This window comes from Anastrepha ludens, chromosome 5, assembly GCF_028408465.1.
Source record: "Anastrepha ludens isolate Willacy chromosome 5, idAnaLude1.1, whole genome shotgun sequence".
NCBI classification, from domain to species: domain Eukaryota; kingdom Metazoa; phylum Arthropoda; class Insecta; order Diptera; family Tephritidae; genus Anastrepha; species Anastrepha ludens.
In genome coordinates this window covers 122873483-122887747 of record NC_071501.1, presented here as the reverse complement: position 1 = coordinate 122887747, position 14265 = coordinate 122873483, and the positions used below count along the sequence as shown (strand labels likewise).

At 41.9% G+C, this 14265-nt stretch overlaps 1 protein-coding gene across 1 annotated transcript; it reads right to left on the bottom strand.

Moving 5' to 3' along the window:
- Positions 1–625: 625 nt before the first annotated feature.
- LOC128863186 (medium-chain acyl-CoA ligase ACSF2, mitochondrial-like) lies at positions 626–13945 on the bottom strand. The gene is made up of 4 exons (XM_054102196.1): positions 13690–13945; positions 9765–11066; positions 9551–9692; positions 626–1125 (listed from the first exon to the last, which is right to left on the bottom strand). Exons 1-4 carry the CDS (start codon positions 13800–13802, stop codon positions 871–873), a joined length of 1812 nt encoding a protein of 603 aa, XP_053958171.1. The 5' UTR covers positions 13803–13945; the 3' UTR covers positions 626–870.
- Positions 13946–14265: the final 320 nt, after the last annotated feature.

Below are 14265 nucleotides of genomic sequence, written 5' to 3'. Positions count from 1 at the left end.
AAGCGTATGAGGCAGTTCTGGTTTCAACAAGACGGCGCTCCACCACACACAGCTTGCACCACAATCGATTTTTTGAAGAAATTGTTTCCTCGTCATTTTATGTCGAAAAATGGCGATTTTGACTGGCCACCGCGTTCGCCCGATTCAACGCCACCTGCCCTCTTCTTGTGGGGATATTTAAGATCAAAGGTAGTATGTATATTAATAAGCCAAAGGCCATAGAAGAGCTCAAGAACAACATCCGTGAGGAAATAGCCGCTATTCCAGCCGAAATGTTAGCTAAAACTATGGAAAACGCTGCAAAACGGGCACAATACGCCGTACAGTCTCAAGGCGGCCATTTGAGAGATATTATATTCAAAAAGTAATGTCGACAAATCTACTTGAACCAAATAAAATGATTATTATCGGCAACATCAAAAAAGTAGTGTTTTTCTTTGATTTAAAAAAAACACATGGGTCCGTCGAATATGGGCAACCCACTAAGTAATCTATTTTGAATATCCATTTACATTAATTTCCCTCAATTCTAATAAATTATAAATATTGCACAGCAGAGCTTATTGAACGTATAATCGGCCTCGCCGCAAATTCCATTTGAACAAATCAAATACAAAAACAAATCTTGAAGTTTTTTGCTACTTGGTTAAATTTTGGAAATGATTTATTCACGAACACGCAGAATTTCCTAGAATACCCATATTTGAGCTGACAATTTCAAATCTACTCAGATTGAAAACTTCTTTTAAAAATAAAAAATTAAATAAAAATGTTATAAAATCAATAAAAAAATGTTCTTAAACACGTCTTGAAATTAATCGTAAACGTAAACAGCTACATAAAAAATGCACTTCGATTGTGTTTAATGCATCATCGCCCTTCTCTATTCTCGCCATTTTTTAATTCGTTTTCAAAAAATTTCAACAACTCGAACTTTTTTATCTTTCCAGATGCAGTTTTTGGATATTCCTCGACGAACCGAATATAACGGGGCACTTTAAAGTGGGCTATTTTTCCTTTGAAAAATTCCTTTATTTCCTCAAGTGTCAGCTGTTTAGCCCCAGGACGTAGACGTAAATAGGCGCAAACCTCCTCGCCCATACGCTGATCAGGAACACCAATCACCTGCAAATAGAAAGAAAACAAAACAAAAATTTTAATTTTAAATGCGTGCTTTGGAAGCTCTTCGGAAGGGCTATAGTATCACTAAACTCAGGAGGGTGCAGAGCATTGCATGTGAAACTTGTCCCAGTGCTGTCGTAAATGTCGTTTTGCACTTATTTCCCATCGACTTTTCCGTCATGTCTATCGCTGCTCAAAGTGAAATCAGGTTAAAGGAGGTTGGCCTCTGGAGCCAGTCTCTCAAGGGACATGGTAGCATTTTTGGCAGTTAACGCCGTATGTCTCTGAACTTCAAACAGATCTCTCTATCCGCAAACTGGAGTTTAGCGAGAGTCATGCCAGGGCAATGACAGGGCATGTAGACAGGATTGAAGCGAGTGGAAAATCTGTACCGAACTGCCTCTGTCTGCATTGGCGGTTCTAAGGTGGAATCAGAGATCAGCCAATTTATCTAATTCCTTTAAATTACAGAATACTGCTAGTGTTTTTCAGGCAGAAGTCTTTGCGTTCCAGCAGACATGCGAAATGCTTAGGGAACGTGAGAGCGATGGAGCTATTCACATTTTTTCCGATTGCCAAGTCGGAATCAAGGCTCTGACGACGCCATGGGGCAGATCCGAATTAGTCAGCTTCTGTCAGGCGGAGTTTGCAGGGTTGTCAGTAAGCGGACTGAATTGGGCTCAGCGACCTCCTACCCGGTCATCGGCATCCCCCTGACCGTTATTAAAGGGCAATTGCACAACTTATTTCTCAGAAAAGCACGGATTAGACAGAGCTCCTTTACTTCATGTGTTATTTTGAAAATCCTTTGGCCCAAGAGTAATAGACGCTGGACACAGCAGTTTTTAGAGACTATTCGTTCTTCCATTTCCAAACTCGTAGCTGTGTTTACCGGTCATTGGACGATCGACTCACGTGCGGAAAAGCGAGTTCACCGTTTAGCCGCCATTGCAGAAGCAGTGGGGACTTTTCAGTGAAGGAGACTGTTGATCACGCTTCTCTGTAAATGTCCAGGTTTGGCAGCAAGACGATTCAGGTCACTGGGTGCTCCTTTTTTCAACAGCTTGGGGCTGTGCGCCAACCTAAATCACATCTATCTTCTTCAACCCATCAACAGCTCCCGATGGCTGTAGATATCTGCCTGTTGGAGGTCCCATAATGGTATAAAAACGGCGCTGTACGGTACTACTTGAGGAGTGAACGAGTGGTAATTCAACTTGTTTATATCCTTATTGAGGCCGCTTGGGAGCATAGCGCTTCGACAAGCCTCTTTCATCGTGCACGGTTCTGGGCTATTGTTTTTGCGCCTTCCCATGTGATGTTGGCAGCTGTAAGTTCGCGCAGCATCGACCTTCGCCAAGTGATCTTTGGCCGACCGCTACTTCTGCTCCCTTGTGGGTGCTAGTCCAGTGTCATTTTCGTGATGATATCTGCTGGTTTTCTAAGCGTGTGGCCTATCTATCGCCGCTTGCTGCGATTGATTTGCCATAGGATGGGCTCTCCAATCGTTGAGCTCCACAGCGCGTCGTTGCTAATAGTGTTCGAGCAGAATATTCTACAGAAGGAGGCTGTTAAGGGTTTAAGGTTTATTTTCGCATCACCCACAATTTGGGCCCACCCTAACTTTATTTTCGCATCACCCACAATTTGGGCTCACCCTATTCCTTTCACTTCTCTATCGCTCACATTTCATTTCATCGTTCATTTCGCTCTTCGCTGCTTTACACATTGTTGTTATCACTTACTCATCATTTCATCGTTCACTTCGCTCTTCGCTGCTTTACACTTTGTTGTTATCACTAACTCATCATTTCGTTGTGCAGAATTTAGTACATCTGCATTGCCAACAACATACATGCACATCGATACATATGTATGCCGAAAAAATACATAAAGCCCACGTCGCATCGTCTTCGCATGATCTCCCCTTCACCTAGCATCGATAAAGGGATAGCGGTGCCCAAAACCATTATAAAAGGATCAGCCTACGCACCTTTTGATACAGTTTCGTTTTCGTTGGCCAGACAGTTTCGTTTTCGTTTGCCATCACAGCTCCCCCGGTATCGGTAATTAATAAATTAAGAATAAATTACTTCATCGCCCTTTTTGCTTCGGTTCGAAAATAATTTACATTTATAAAATAAAGAATAGTTTTTGAATCTAATACTCTCGTTTCAATTTGCGGATAAAACTTAAGTTAACTGGGTTGGCCAGTTCATCATCCATAAATTGGTCCTTCGAGCCGGATTTGAAGAGCTGGCCATCGCCATCGTTGTCAACCAATTGACTTAAGTTTTAATCATCACATACAAGCATTGGAAATGGAGCCTCACAATATACCTGCGGATACGTCACCACCATCAACAACCCCCTTTAGAGAAAGCGATTCGGTGCATCATGAGGCGGGAACACCACGAACTTCCCAATCCGTGTGGTCTCAGGCTAATGATGCGTCTGCTCATTTGAAAACGCAAAATGAGTACCGCATCAAGGTCAAACAGCGTCAACAAATTCTGGATAGAATCAACATCGAACGCATACTTCCGCATCTTAGCAGTATTTCCGTGCACGAGCTCGAGGCAAAATTGTCGGTACTGGAACGTCAGTACGAATCATTTCACCATCTACAATCAGAATTGGAGCTAATGAACGATGAAGAACTCAATCAACCACATCGGGATACATTCGATGAATCCTTTTGTGCAGCGAAGGCAATAATAGTGCAGCGCATAAATGTGCTTAACCCCGCACGCCGAGAAACTATATTCAACAGCACAGCGATTGCATCTCCGTCACATCGAGTCAACCTTCCGAAACTTCAACTCACGAAATTCAATGGTCATCATCGAAATTGGATGGATTTTTACAACATGTTTTTAGCGCTCGTTCACAACAACAGCCAATTAGCAAACATCGAGAAGTTTCAGTACCTCCGATCATGTCTCGTCGACTCAGCAGCTAGCCTCATACAATCGTTTGAGGTGACCGATGAAAATTACATCAAGGCGTTGGATCTGCTACGGTCTAGATATGGAAACAAGCGGCTAATTTTCCAAGCTCATATTCAACACATTTTCGAAGTACAGGGAGAAACAAGGCCGAATGCATCATCGATGAGGGCGTTCATAGACGTCGTCAATACCAACTTACGAGCTGTGCAATCACTAGCTTCAAATCAGCAAGTATCAGATGGCATACTCTTGCATCTGGTATCCTCAAAGCTCAATACAGACACGAAAGCCAAGTGGGAGGAAGAGGTTACCCACTTGTTTGATCAGCGATCAACTGCCATGAGTTTTCATCTGCCCACTTGGGAGGACTTAGCAAAATTCTTAGAACGTCGTTGTCAAATTGCAGATATTTTGGAAGCCGGGCAGCCTAAAACACTCATACCAAGAACTCAGCTAACAACACATAGGCACAACAAACGTGACGAAAAATGGGCTATGGTGACTACCAAACAAGCAAAGTGTGAATTTTGCAATGCGGTTCCCCATCATAATGCCTTCAAATGCGACACGTTCCGTGCCATGGATCCACTTGCAAGATATAACTGTGTGAAAAGACTGAACTTGTGCTTGAATTGCCTTGGATCAGGTCATAAGTCGAATGATTGTCCTTCAGTCCATCTCTGTAAACACTGCAATGTAAAACATCATACACTATTACATCGAAATGATTCAGCCATTACCAACATATCACCAAGAGCAGGTTTGCTCTCATCATCTGCTCTTAAGGTGAGTCTCGATCAATCAGAAGTTATTCTTGGAACAGCAATTATTCATGTTTTTAATTCTCGGGGAGTGAGCATCCGAGCTCGCGCTCTGCTAGATTCCGGATCTCAACTGCATTTCATCACGGAGAAATTGGCACAACATTTAAGAGTAACTCGAAAGGGCGTAGATATCGACGTCAGTGGAATAGGTCAAAGGAGAGCAAAGGCGCAACATTTATGTTGCATAGCGATTAAATCTCTAACCGAAGAGTATAGTGCTACCATTGATGCACTAATCATACCATCCATTACGTCATGTCAACCTAGTCGTCGCATCGATCAGTCAACCATTTCGATTCCAGATACCATTTCCATCGCTGATCCGACATTCAACATACCAGGACAGATTGACATACTCATTGGAGCAGGATTATTTTTTGAGATACTTAGTAAGGGCCAAATACGTCTCAACGGTCCAGTAATACAAAATACCAAATTTGGTTGGGTGGTTGCAGGTGCCATTCCTGCGCACGTAACATCAGCAGCTGATCCATCACCTCCATACAAAGCATTCACATCAGTCACATCAGAGTCCATTTTAGATAAGCTCCTGGAAAGGTTTTGGGCAATCGAAGACATTCCAGCATCGTCATCGTCGACTCTATCATCGGATGAGCTCGAATGTGAATCCTATTTCAGCTCTACTACTCACAGGTGTCCCGTTACCAATAAGTTCATTGTTCGCCTTCCATTTCGTGAAGAACCTCATCACCTGGGTGCTTCAGAAGAAACCGCAGGCAAAAGAATGTTTTCGTTAGAATCCAAACTGAATCAAAACTCAAATCTTCGCAGAGATTACAATGAATTCATGGAAGAATATATCAATATGAAGCATATGATTCCAGTTAATTTAGAATATTCACCAAGAAATCGCCTAAACTATATTCCCCACCACGGGGTCACAAAACTTGATAGCTCGACTACTAAGCTGCGGGTAGTCTTTGACGCCTCCTGCAAAACCTCAAATGGATATTGCCTAAACGATATGTTGAGAGTTGGTCCCCAGCTACAAGATACGATATTCACAATTTTGACCCGATTCAGAAGACACAAATATGTCATTATGGCTGACATTGCCAAAATGTATAGGCAAATCTGGGTCGACGAACGAGATACCCAATGGCAATGCATTTTCTGGCGCCCAACCTCTGAACAACCACTTACCACATATCAGCTACAAACAGTTACTTATGGTACTAGTTGCGCACCGTACCTTGCTGTAAAATGTCTACAACAGCTGGCAATTGATGAAGCGAAAACTTACCCAATCGGATCAAAGGTAACACTAAGCGACTTCTATGTAGACAATTTAATAAGTGGCGCAGCTAGTATCGGCGAGGTCATCGAAATCAAAAATCAAACCATAAACTTACTGAATTGCGCGGGGTTTCCTTTACGAAAATTTGCATCGAACGCATCCGAAATTGTTGCCGATATTTTACCAGAAGACAAAGAAGAGACAATTCGTTTCCACGACACTGAGTTTGTAAAAACGTTAGGGTTAAAATGGTCACCTGTTGAGGATTGCTTTCTATTTCATTTGGTAGCGGATAATAGCGTTAAAACTACAAAGCGTTCAATTCTATCAAAATTGGCAAGTTTTTTTGATCCGATAGGTCTCCTCAATCCTTTGATAGTAACATGCAAAATTTTGATGCAACAACTGTGGAAGCTGAAGTCGCCATGGGATGATGAGGTCCCGCCCGGGATCAAGGTTCATTGGGAGCTATTCAATAAACAATTACCGCTTTTACAAACATTAAAAATACCCAGGTATGCTAATATTGATATCGACACTAAACTTCACGCATTTGCAGATGCAAGCACTAAGGCATATGGAGCATGTGTGTATGCAGCATGGAGTGATGCATATGGTGAGCATTCGTCACTACTCTGTGCTAAATCTCGAGTGGCACCAACGAAAGAGATTACATTACCTAGGCTAGAACTTTGTGCAGCCCTAATGGCCGCAGAACTGATGTCAGCAGTTAACAACATACTCAATCTTCCTAGCGCAAATGTATACTGCTGGTCAGATAGCACAATTGCGCTTGCTTGGATAGCAGGTGAACAGTCGAGATGGAACGTTTTCGTGGCCAACAGGGTAGCAAAAATACAGCAATTAACGAAAACCTTTTCCTGGAATCACGTACCAACATACCAGAATCCCGCTGATATTGTATCACGTGGAGCATGTGCCAGCGAACTTTTACGAAATACACTTTGGTGGCACGGACCAGAATTTATCCAACAGAGCTGTGATTATTGGCCTTCAGCAGTGCATGTATCACAAAACGAATTACCAGAACAGCGGCTTCAAAGAACTGCATTAATTGCTATTCCAACTTCTGACTTCATTAGTAAACATAAGTATGTTAATAGCTACATGAAATTGCTGAGAATTTTTGCTTATGTAAGTCGATTTATTCGTGGATGTCGAAAGCAGTCATCAGTTAATGATTGCATCAACATATCGGCACCTGAAATGGATGAAGCATTAGAATTGATATGCAGACATATTCAATATATTTCATTTTCAGAAAACATCCACGCCATTGAGATTGGAGAACAACATCGCAACTCAAAGCTAATTTCATTGTCGCCATTCTTGCATAAGAACCTACTCAGAGTTGGAGGGCGACTTAAAAATTCATTATTGCCTTTTAACAGTAAACATCCAATTCTACTTCCATCATCACACGCATTTGTAAATACATTAATTCGACATTTTCATCATCATCACTTGCACGCCGGAGTCCAAACGCTTCAAAACATTTTAAGAGACAAGTTCTGGATAACAAACGCACGCCATGTTATAAGAAGGGTAATTCACGATTGCGTATTATGCTACCGCAGTAACCCAATTATTGCTGAGCAGATTATGGGGCATCTTCCAGCCGATCGAGTCCAACAAACTTACCCGTTCGAAGTGACAGGAGTGGATTATTGTGGACCTGTCCTTATAACTCAACGAATTCGCGGCCGTTCACCAATTAAGTCTTATATTGCAGTATTTATTTGTTTTGTAACTAAGGCAGTACATTTAGAAGTTGTACCCAATTTGTCCACACAAGCATTTATAGGTACCTTAAAGAGATTTATCGCTCGACGGGGGAAAAGTCGCAAAATAGTGTCCGACAATGCTACCAATTTTGTGGGTGCCAATCGAGAACTACGCCAGCTTTTGTCCGCTTTCGTTACCAAGGAACATATAGAAGAGGTTCAACGTACATGCCTGGAGAATGGAATCGAGTGGCAGTTCATACCTCCCAGGTCTCCACACTTTGGTGGACTCTGGGAGAGTGCAGTTAAATTAGCAAAGTACTTTCTTCGTCGTGCTATCGGAACCACCACCCTAACGTTGGATGAGCTTCAAACTGTTTGTTGTCAATCCGAGGCAATAATCAACAGCCGTCCACTTACGCCGATGTCGACAGATGCTAATGACATGCGCCCATTAACACCGGCTCATTTTTTAATAGGACGGCCTCTGACAACAATTCCAGACTCGAACTCTTTGGGCCGTAATGATAACTTACTGAAGCGCTACCAAATAGTCCAGCAAATACACCAAAATTTTTGGGAAAGATGGCACTGCGAGTATCTTAAAAATTTACAACAGCGAACAAAATGGAAAACGGAATCTCAAAATTTACAAACGAATGACATGGTCTTAATAAAGGAGGAAAATACACCTCCACTTAAGTGGACAACAGGTCGCATCACTGAAGTCAAGCCTGGCGACGATGGTCGTGTTCGTGTAGTGGTAGTAAAAACCAGAAATGGTCTACAAACACGAGCAATATCAAAGATTTGCAAATTACCAGTATAATTTGTTGATTATTTTGGAGTAGTTGACTCCAACCGGGGGAGGATGTTAAGAGTTTAAGGTTTATTTTCGCATCACCCACAATTTGGGCCCACCCTAACTTTATTTTCGCATCACCCACAATTTGGGCTCACCCTATTCCTTTCACTTCTCTATCGCTCACATTTCATTTCATCGTTCATTTCGCTCTTCGCTGCTTTACACATTGTTGTTATCACTTACTCATCATTTCATCGTTCACTTCGCTCTTCGCTGCTTTACACTTTGTTGTTATCACTAACTCATCATTTCGTTGTGCAGAATTTAGTACATCTGCATTGCCAACAACATACATGCACATCGATACATATGTATGCCGAAAAAATACATAAAGCCCACGTCGCATCGTCTTCGCATGATCTCCCCTTCACCTAGCATCGATAAAGGGATAGCGGTGCCCAAAACCATTATAAAAGGATCAGCCTACGCACCTTTTGATACAGTTTCGTTTTCGTTGGCCAGACAGTTTCGTTTTCGTTTGCCATCACAGCTCCCCCGGTATCGGTAATTAATAAATTAAGAATAAATTACTTCATCGCCCTTTTTGCTTCGGTTCGAAAATAATTTACATTTATAAAATAAAGAATAGTTTTTGAATCTAATACTCTCGTTTCAATTTGCGGATAAAACTTAAGTTAACTGGGTTGGCCAGTTCATCATCCAGAGGCATTCGTTGACAAAAGATTGTAGCCTCTGTGCGATGAGGTTGGTGACCAGCCATGTTTCATTTCCGTACAACCTACCAACCTGCCTAGTAGCAGAAATATATACATGGAAATACATACCTGTGATTCTACTATGTCTTCATGTGCGTCCAGATGATCTTCAATCTCTTTCGGAAATATGTTTTCACCGCCACGTATAATGATATCTTTTTTGCGCCCAACAATACGCCCCACACCATTGGAGTCCAACGAAAATTTGTCACTACAAAATCAAAAAATGTAGCATTGCAAAAAAGAAGGATAGCTGGTAAAGTAAAATCTGCCACAAACTTACCCAGTTTTGAACCAGCCATGTTTATCCAACACTTCTTTGGTTTTTTCCACATCGTCCATATATTCGGTCATGATCAAGTATCCGCGCAGACACAACTCTCCAGCTTCCCCAAATCGCACTATCTTTCCTTGATCATCGATAACTTTTGCCTCAAGATGTTCAAATATTCCTCCAACTGTTTGTGCTGGTTCGTCGTCATTGTCTGCAGCAGTTTGAAAAAAGCAACCACCACACGATTCTGACAATCCATATCCAATAAGAAAATGTTTTAAGTTCAGTAACTTCTTCGTTTGGTAGTACACCTCTGGCGAGCATGCCGCGCCACCAACTACGCCAGATTCCAGTGATGGTAATGGTTTTTGCAATCGCCGTTGCTTCTCCACCATATCCACGTACATGGTGGGTGTGCCTAGTATGATATGGCAGTCTTCTTTTGATATACTTTCCAGCGTGGCAATTGAATCGAACCTTGGATTGGGAAGCACCAGTGTCGATCCATATGTAAAGCTGGCGAACATTACACTTAAACCGAAAATGTGGAATAAGGGCACTGCCAAACACAGGTGTTTAGGAGTTTTCTGTAACTGAATCATCCGCCCAAATATGCGAGCTTGATTTAAGCAGGCAAAGTGGCTAAGCAACGCCACTTTGGGTAGGCCAGTGGTACCTGATGTGAATTGTATGTTGTAGACCTGCTCCGGTGAGATTTGTTCGACTTTTTGATTAAGTTCATTTATATCTGATGGTAGAGCAGAGTTGCGTCGTAGCTCATCCCAGCTTAGGAACTCACTCAACGGAGCCTCACTTTGCATGACAACATAACGTAAATCGGGAAATTGTGGGTCATCAATAGGACCGGCTCCATTTATGCGCGCACTCGACAATATTTCTTTCAAAATTCCATAGAAATTTTGCTTGCCACACTCGGCCATTGTGATGAGTGTTTTGACGCGCGCTTTTCTCAGCGCGTACGCGATTTCTTGTGGCTGGAACGCGGGATTTATGCAAACGACTGTGTATCCAGCTAATGCAGCTGCCATGTAACTAATGTACCACTGGGAATTATTCGTAATCCAAATTCCCAAATGATCGCCGCGTTGCATGCCGAGCTCGTTAAGTTTTACGGCAAGATTTTCTGCTTCCTGTTTGATTTCCGCAAAGGAATAACGCTTGCCTTCGTGGTACGAAATGAGCGCAGGTCGGGCGCTGTACTTCGAAGCAGATATTTGGAGCTGCTCTCCAAAGGTGCGATAAAGTAGAGGCTCCTTGCCCACATGATGGAAATAAGCGCTATCAGAAAAGCTGAAAAGATTTTACTGTTGTAGTAAGCTTCATTCCACTGGCATCACAAAGATATACAGATAATAAAATATGTACACTTGCGCTCAGATAATTAAGTCACTAAATCTCTTTTTACAATATTTCCCATATTTCCCATATTTTTCATGTTTTATTTGTTTTTGTTTTTTTTGCTAATTTTTTATAAAAATGTTTTAGAACATACAGCGAACGTACAAACATCATGTGAAAGCAAAGCATCTAAATCAGTGGGTCATTGCAGAAAAGCCTCCTTTGGATCTGAAAATGAGCCGACTGTACAGCACGCAAAGGGCTCGGCCTACATTGAATGAAAAAGCCTAAGAACGGGCGCTAACAATTAGACGATGGCAACAGCGTTGGGAAGTGTCTCGAAACGAGTGTTCGATACATAAATTAATAACGAGCACCGATCAGTGGCTTACAAGAAAACACGGGGTCGTAGACTACTACCTCACCCAATAGCTGAGCGGACATTACTGTTTCTAAGAATGCCTGCATCGGTTAAAGCTGGCAGACAACCATTTCTGTCCGGACTACCCCAACACAGTGGAGTGTGTGGAACTTGCAATTTTGTACTGCGACGGCTTTAAAGAAGAAAGAGAATCACTATAAAATGTTTTGGAGCATCCAATAGCCCTAAACACCCTCACGGGAGGTATGTGTTCAACCAGCTTGAAATGGGAGACAGTTCAAGCTTTCGCAGCAAAAATCGTAATGGAAGCAGAAGGCAATCAATAGTAGCCGCACCAGGAACAGTGGAGGCTGAGCAAAATTGGCGAGCTGACGACAACCAAAAAATCACTTGAGTCATTCACTCACAATGACGTACTACTTGGCGAAGAAGCACAAGAAAGCAAACCTATAGCATGAAGCTGGCTACAAATATGGTGGACCCAGATGTGGGTGAATAGAATTGGTCCATTTTATGGATGCTGTTCTGTGCCTTCAGAAATAACGCAGAAAGTAGTCCCGGGAAGGGTGTACCCAGAAGAACAGGACGGATTGTTTTAGTGGCCACACCACTCAACGCAGTAGACGCCAGTCGCTGTAAGTGCGAAGGCATTTCGAACCCTACCTCACACACAAAAACAAGAACACAGAAAACAAAGAGGGGATCTTTGAGCTACTGCTACTAATGTAATGTTAAATGTGGTGCCTGTAGGCAATCTAGTCTGAACTGCCGCTGCCGGAATTAGGCTGGGAGACTCAGGCTGCAGACCTTTAATTTTGTTTCTTTTTTAGTAGGAGGAAAGCATTGAAAGCATATGCCTAAGCCATTGTGTCCGTCAGGGTGGAACTTTAACCCGAACTAAAACCTCCAGCCAAATGGGAATCAGAACCGTGGACTCGATGACGGTGCACTAGAAACTGATTGGGACATCTTCACTTCACTTCTCTTTCGATCGCATCCAAATTATTTGGTATACGGTTCACCTGGGTATTGGGTTACAGCGACATTGCAGGAAACTGATGAGCTGGCTAGATAAAGAATCTGAGAGGTATATTAATTTTCCTGAAAGGACGGGGATCTCCTTGGCTACCTTCGGTCTGCTACAGCAAGGATGTATACAAACTTGTAAAATCGCGAAATCTTTCTAGCCACGTGTGTATCGAAGTCTTTCGAGCGATCTTATGAAGTTAACAAAATCTCAGCTCTCGAATTTCGTGCGTACCTTTGCAGGACACTGACCACAAGGTATGCATGCTTTGAGACTCGGCATCACTTCGAGGCATGAGGAGGAATCATCTCAGCACCTTTCTTTTAGCTTCTATGCTTTCGTGCGATTAAGGCGCTTACACCCTGTTTTGGGTGTTTGACCGAGCCCCTCCCCCCAATCGTGGTGCGCATCTTGATGTTGTTCCACAAATGAGGGAACCTACAGTTTTAAGCCGACTCCGACCGACAAATGGTTTTTATGAGGAGCTTTTTCATGGCAGGTATACAACACCTCAATATTTGATTCATTGACATTAGAAACCACTTTTTCTGTCATTTCGCTGCTTCGTGCACGGAGATTCGAACCTACGCACTCTCGAATAGTGGTCACGCACCAGCCTACTCGCCTACGGCGAAAATTATTTACCAGATTGTAATAAAAAAAAATGCATTCCAACATTATTTCTGTTTTATTTTATCATTTTAAGCTTTTAAGCTCTTAAAAAACACCATATACAATATATGAAATTTTCACATCTCATAGTTGTAGTCCATGTAAATACTACATGTTCCTAACTAACCCTTTATTATATTATACTTCGAAATGTATTAAGATTTTAATTTTATATTTCTTTAAATTCTTATCCCACAAACAAAACAAATTAACAAAAATTTACCAAATTTCCAAAAAATGTCAACAAAATTTTTCACTTTTTATTCACTCTCCCTATGAAACACTCTCAGTTTTAGGTATGCAGTGTTATGAACCATTCAAATTTATTATACAGAAAAAGTAAGTTGAAAGTGCACAAAAGCCGCACTGATTTTAGACATTTTTTGTTTCGAATCTTCTTCCACATAAACGCCTACTGTACATGCCCTTGAAACGATTAAGTGCCTTAATTATGTGGCCACAGGTGTACAAAAAACGCATTATTCTACACTGACCATCTTCGATTGTTTAGTTGAACTTTGCAGGCGGTTAATTTAAAGACTTTGTAATGCACATTCACGTATTTGCTATGCACAGCTGCATTAAGCACAGCCGAGCGTATTAGCATATTGAATAGCAATTAAATGTCACCCCGGCCGCGAACGATCGAACTCAAGTACGCAGCTGCTTTTGATAGCAATACGAAGAAGAGGTTTTCAAGTGTACGTGCTGGCACATCTATGCCCGTTTGCATACTGATTTAGCTAAGCGGAGTGCGAGATACTCGCATGCGATCCAATTCAAATGTTTCAAACGGAGATACAGGCTGCTCCATAGGCGCTAATGAACGCTCTCAGGCACTTCACTGGGCGTAGAAATTATTCGGTTAGCATTTGATATATGAGACTAATTCTACGACCAACGAATCCCATAAATCTTATGAAATAAAACCACTCTAAACCTACTCAGCGAAGGCTTAATCGATTTTGTTCTGAAAACTTGAAAAAGGAAAAAATAAAAATCATCTATCTAACTCTTTTTGCTTTGTTTAAGGTAACATTAGTGCAGAAAAAAATTGAAAAAAGGTTAAA

What these genes read in the sequence shown, in the direction of transcription:
- LOC128863186 (XM_054102196.1), bottom strand. Translation starts at nt 13,802, where the DNA reads ATGCTAATACGCTCGGCTGTGCTTAATGCAGCTGTGCATAGCAAATAC. An exon ending in CAACTAAACAATCGAAGATG is followed by an intron (nt 11,067 to 13,689) that starts GTCAGTGTAGAA and finishes AAATCTTTTCAG; the next exon opens with CTTTTCTGATAGCGCTTATT. An exon ending in CATGGCTGGTTCAAAACTGG is followed by an intron (nt 9,693 to 9,764) that starts GTAAGTTTGTGG and finishes TTGATTTTGTAG; the next exon opens with TGACAAATTTTCGTTGGACT.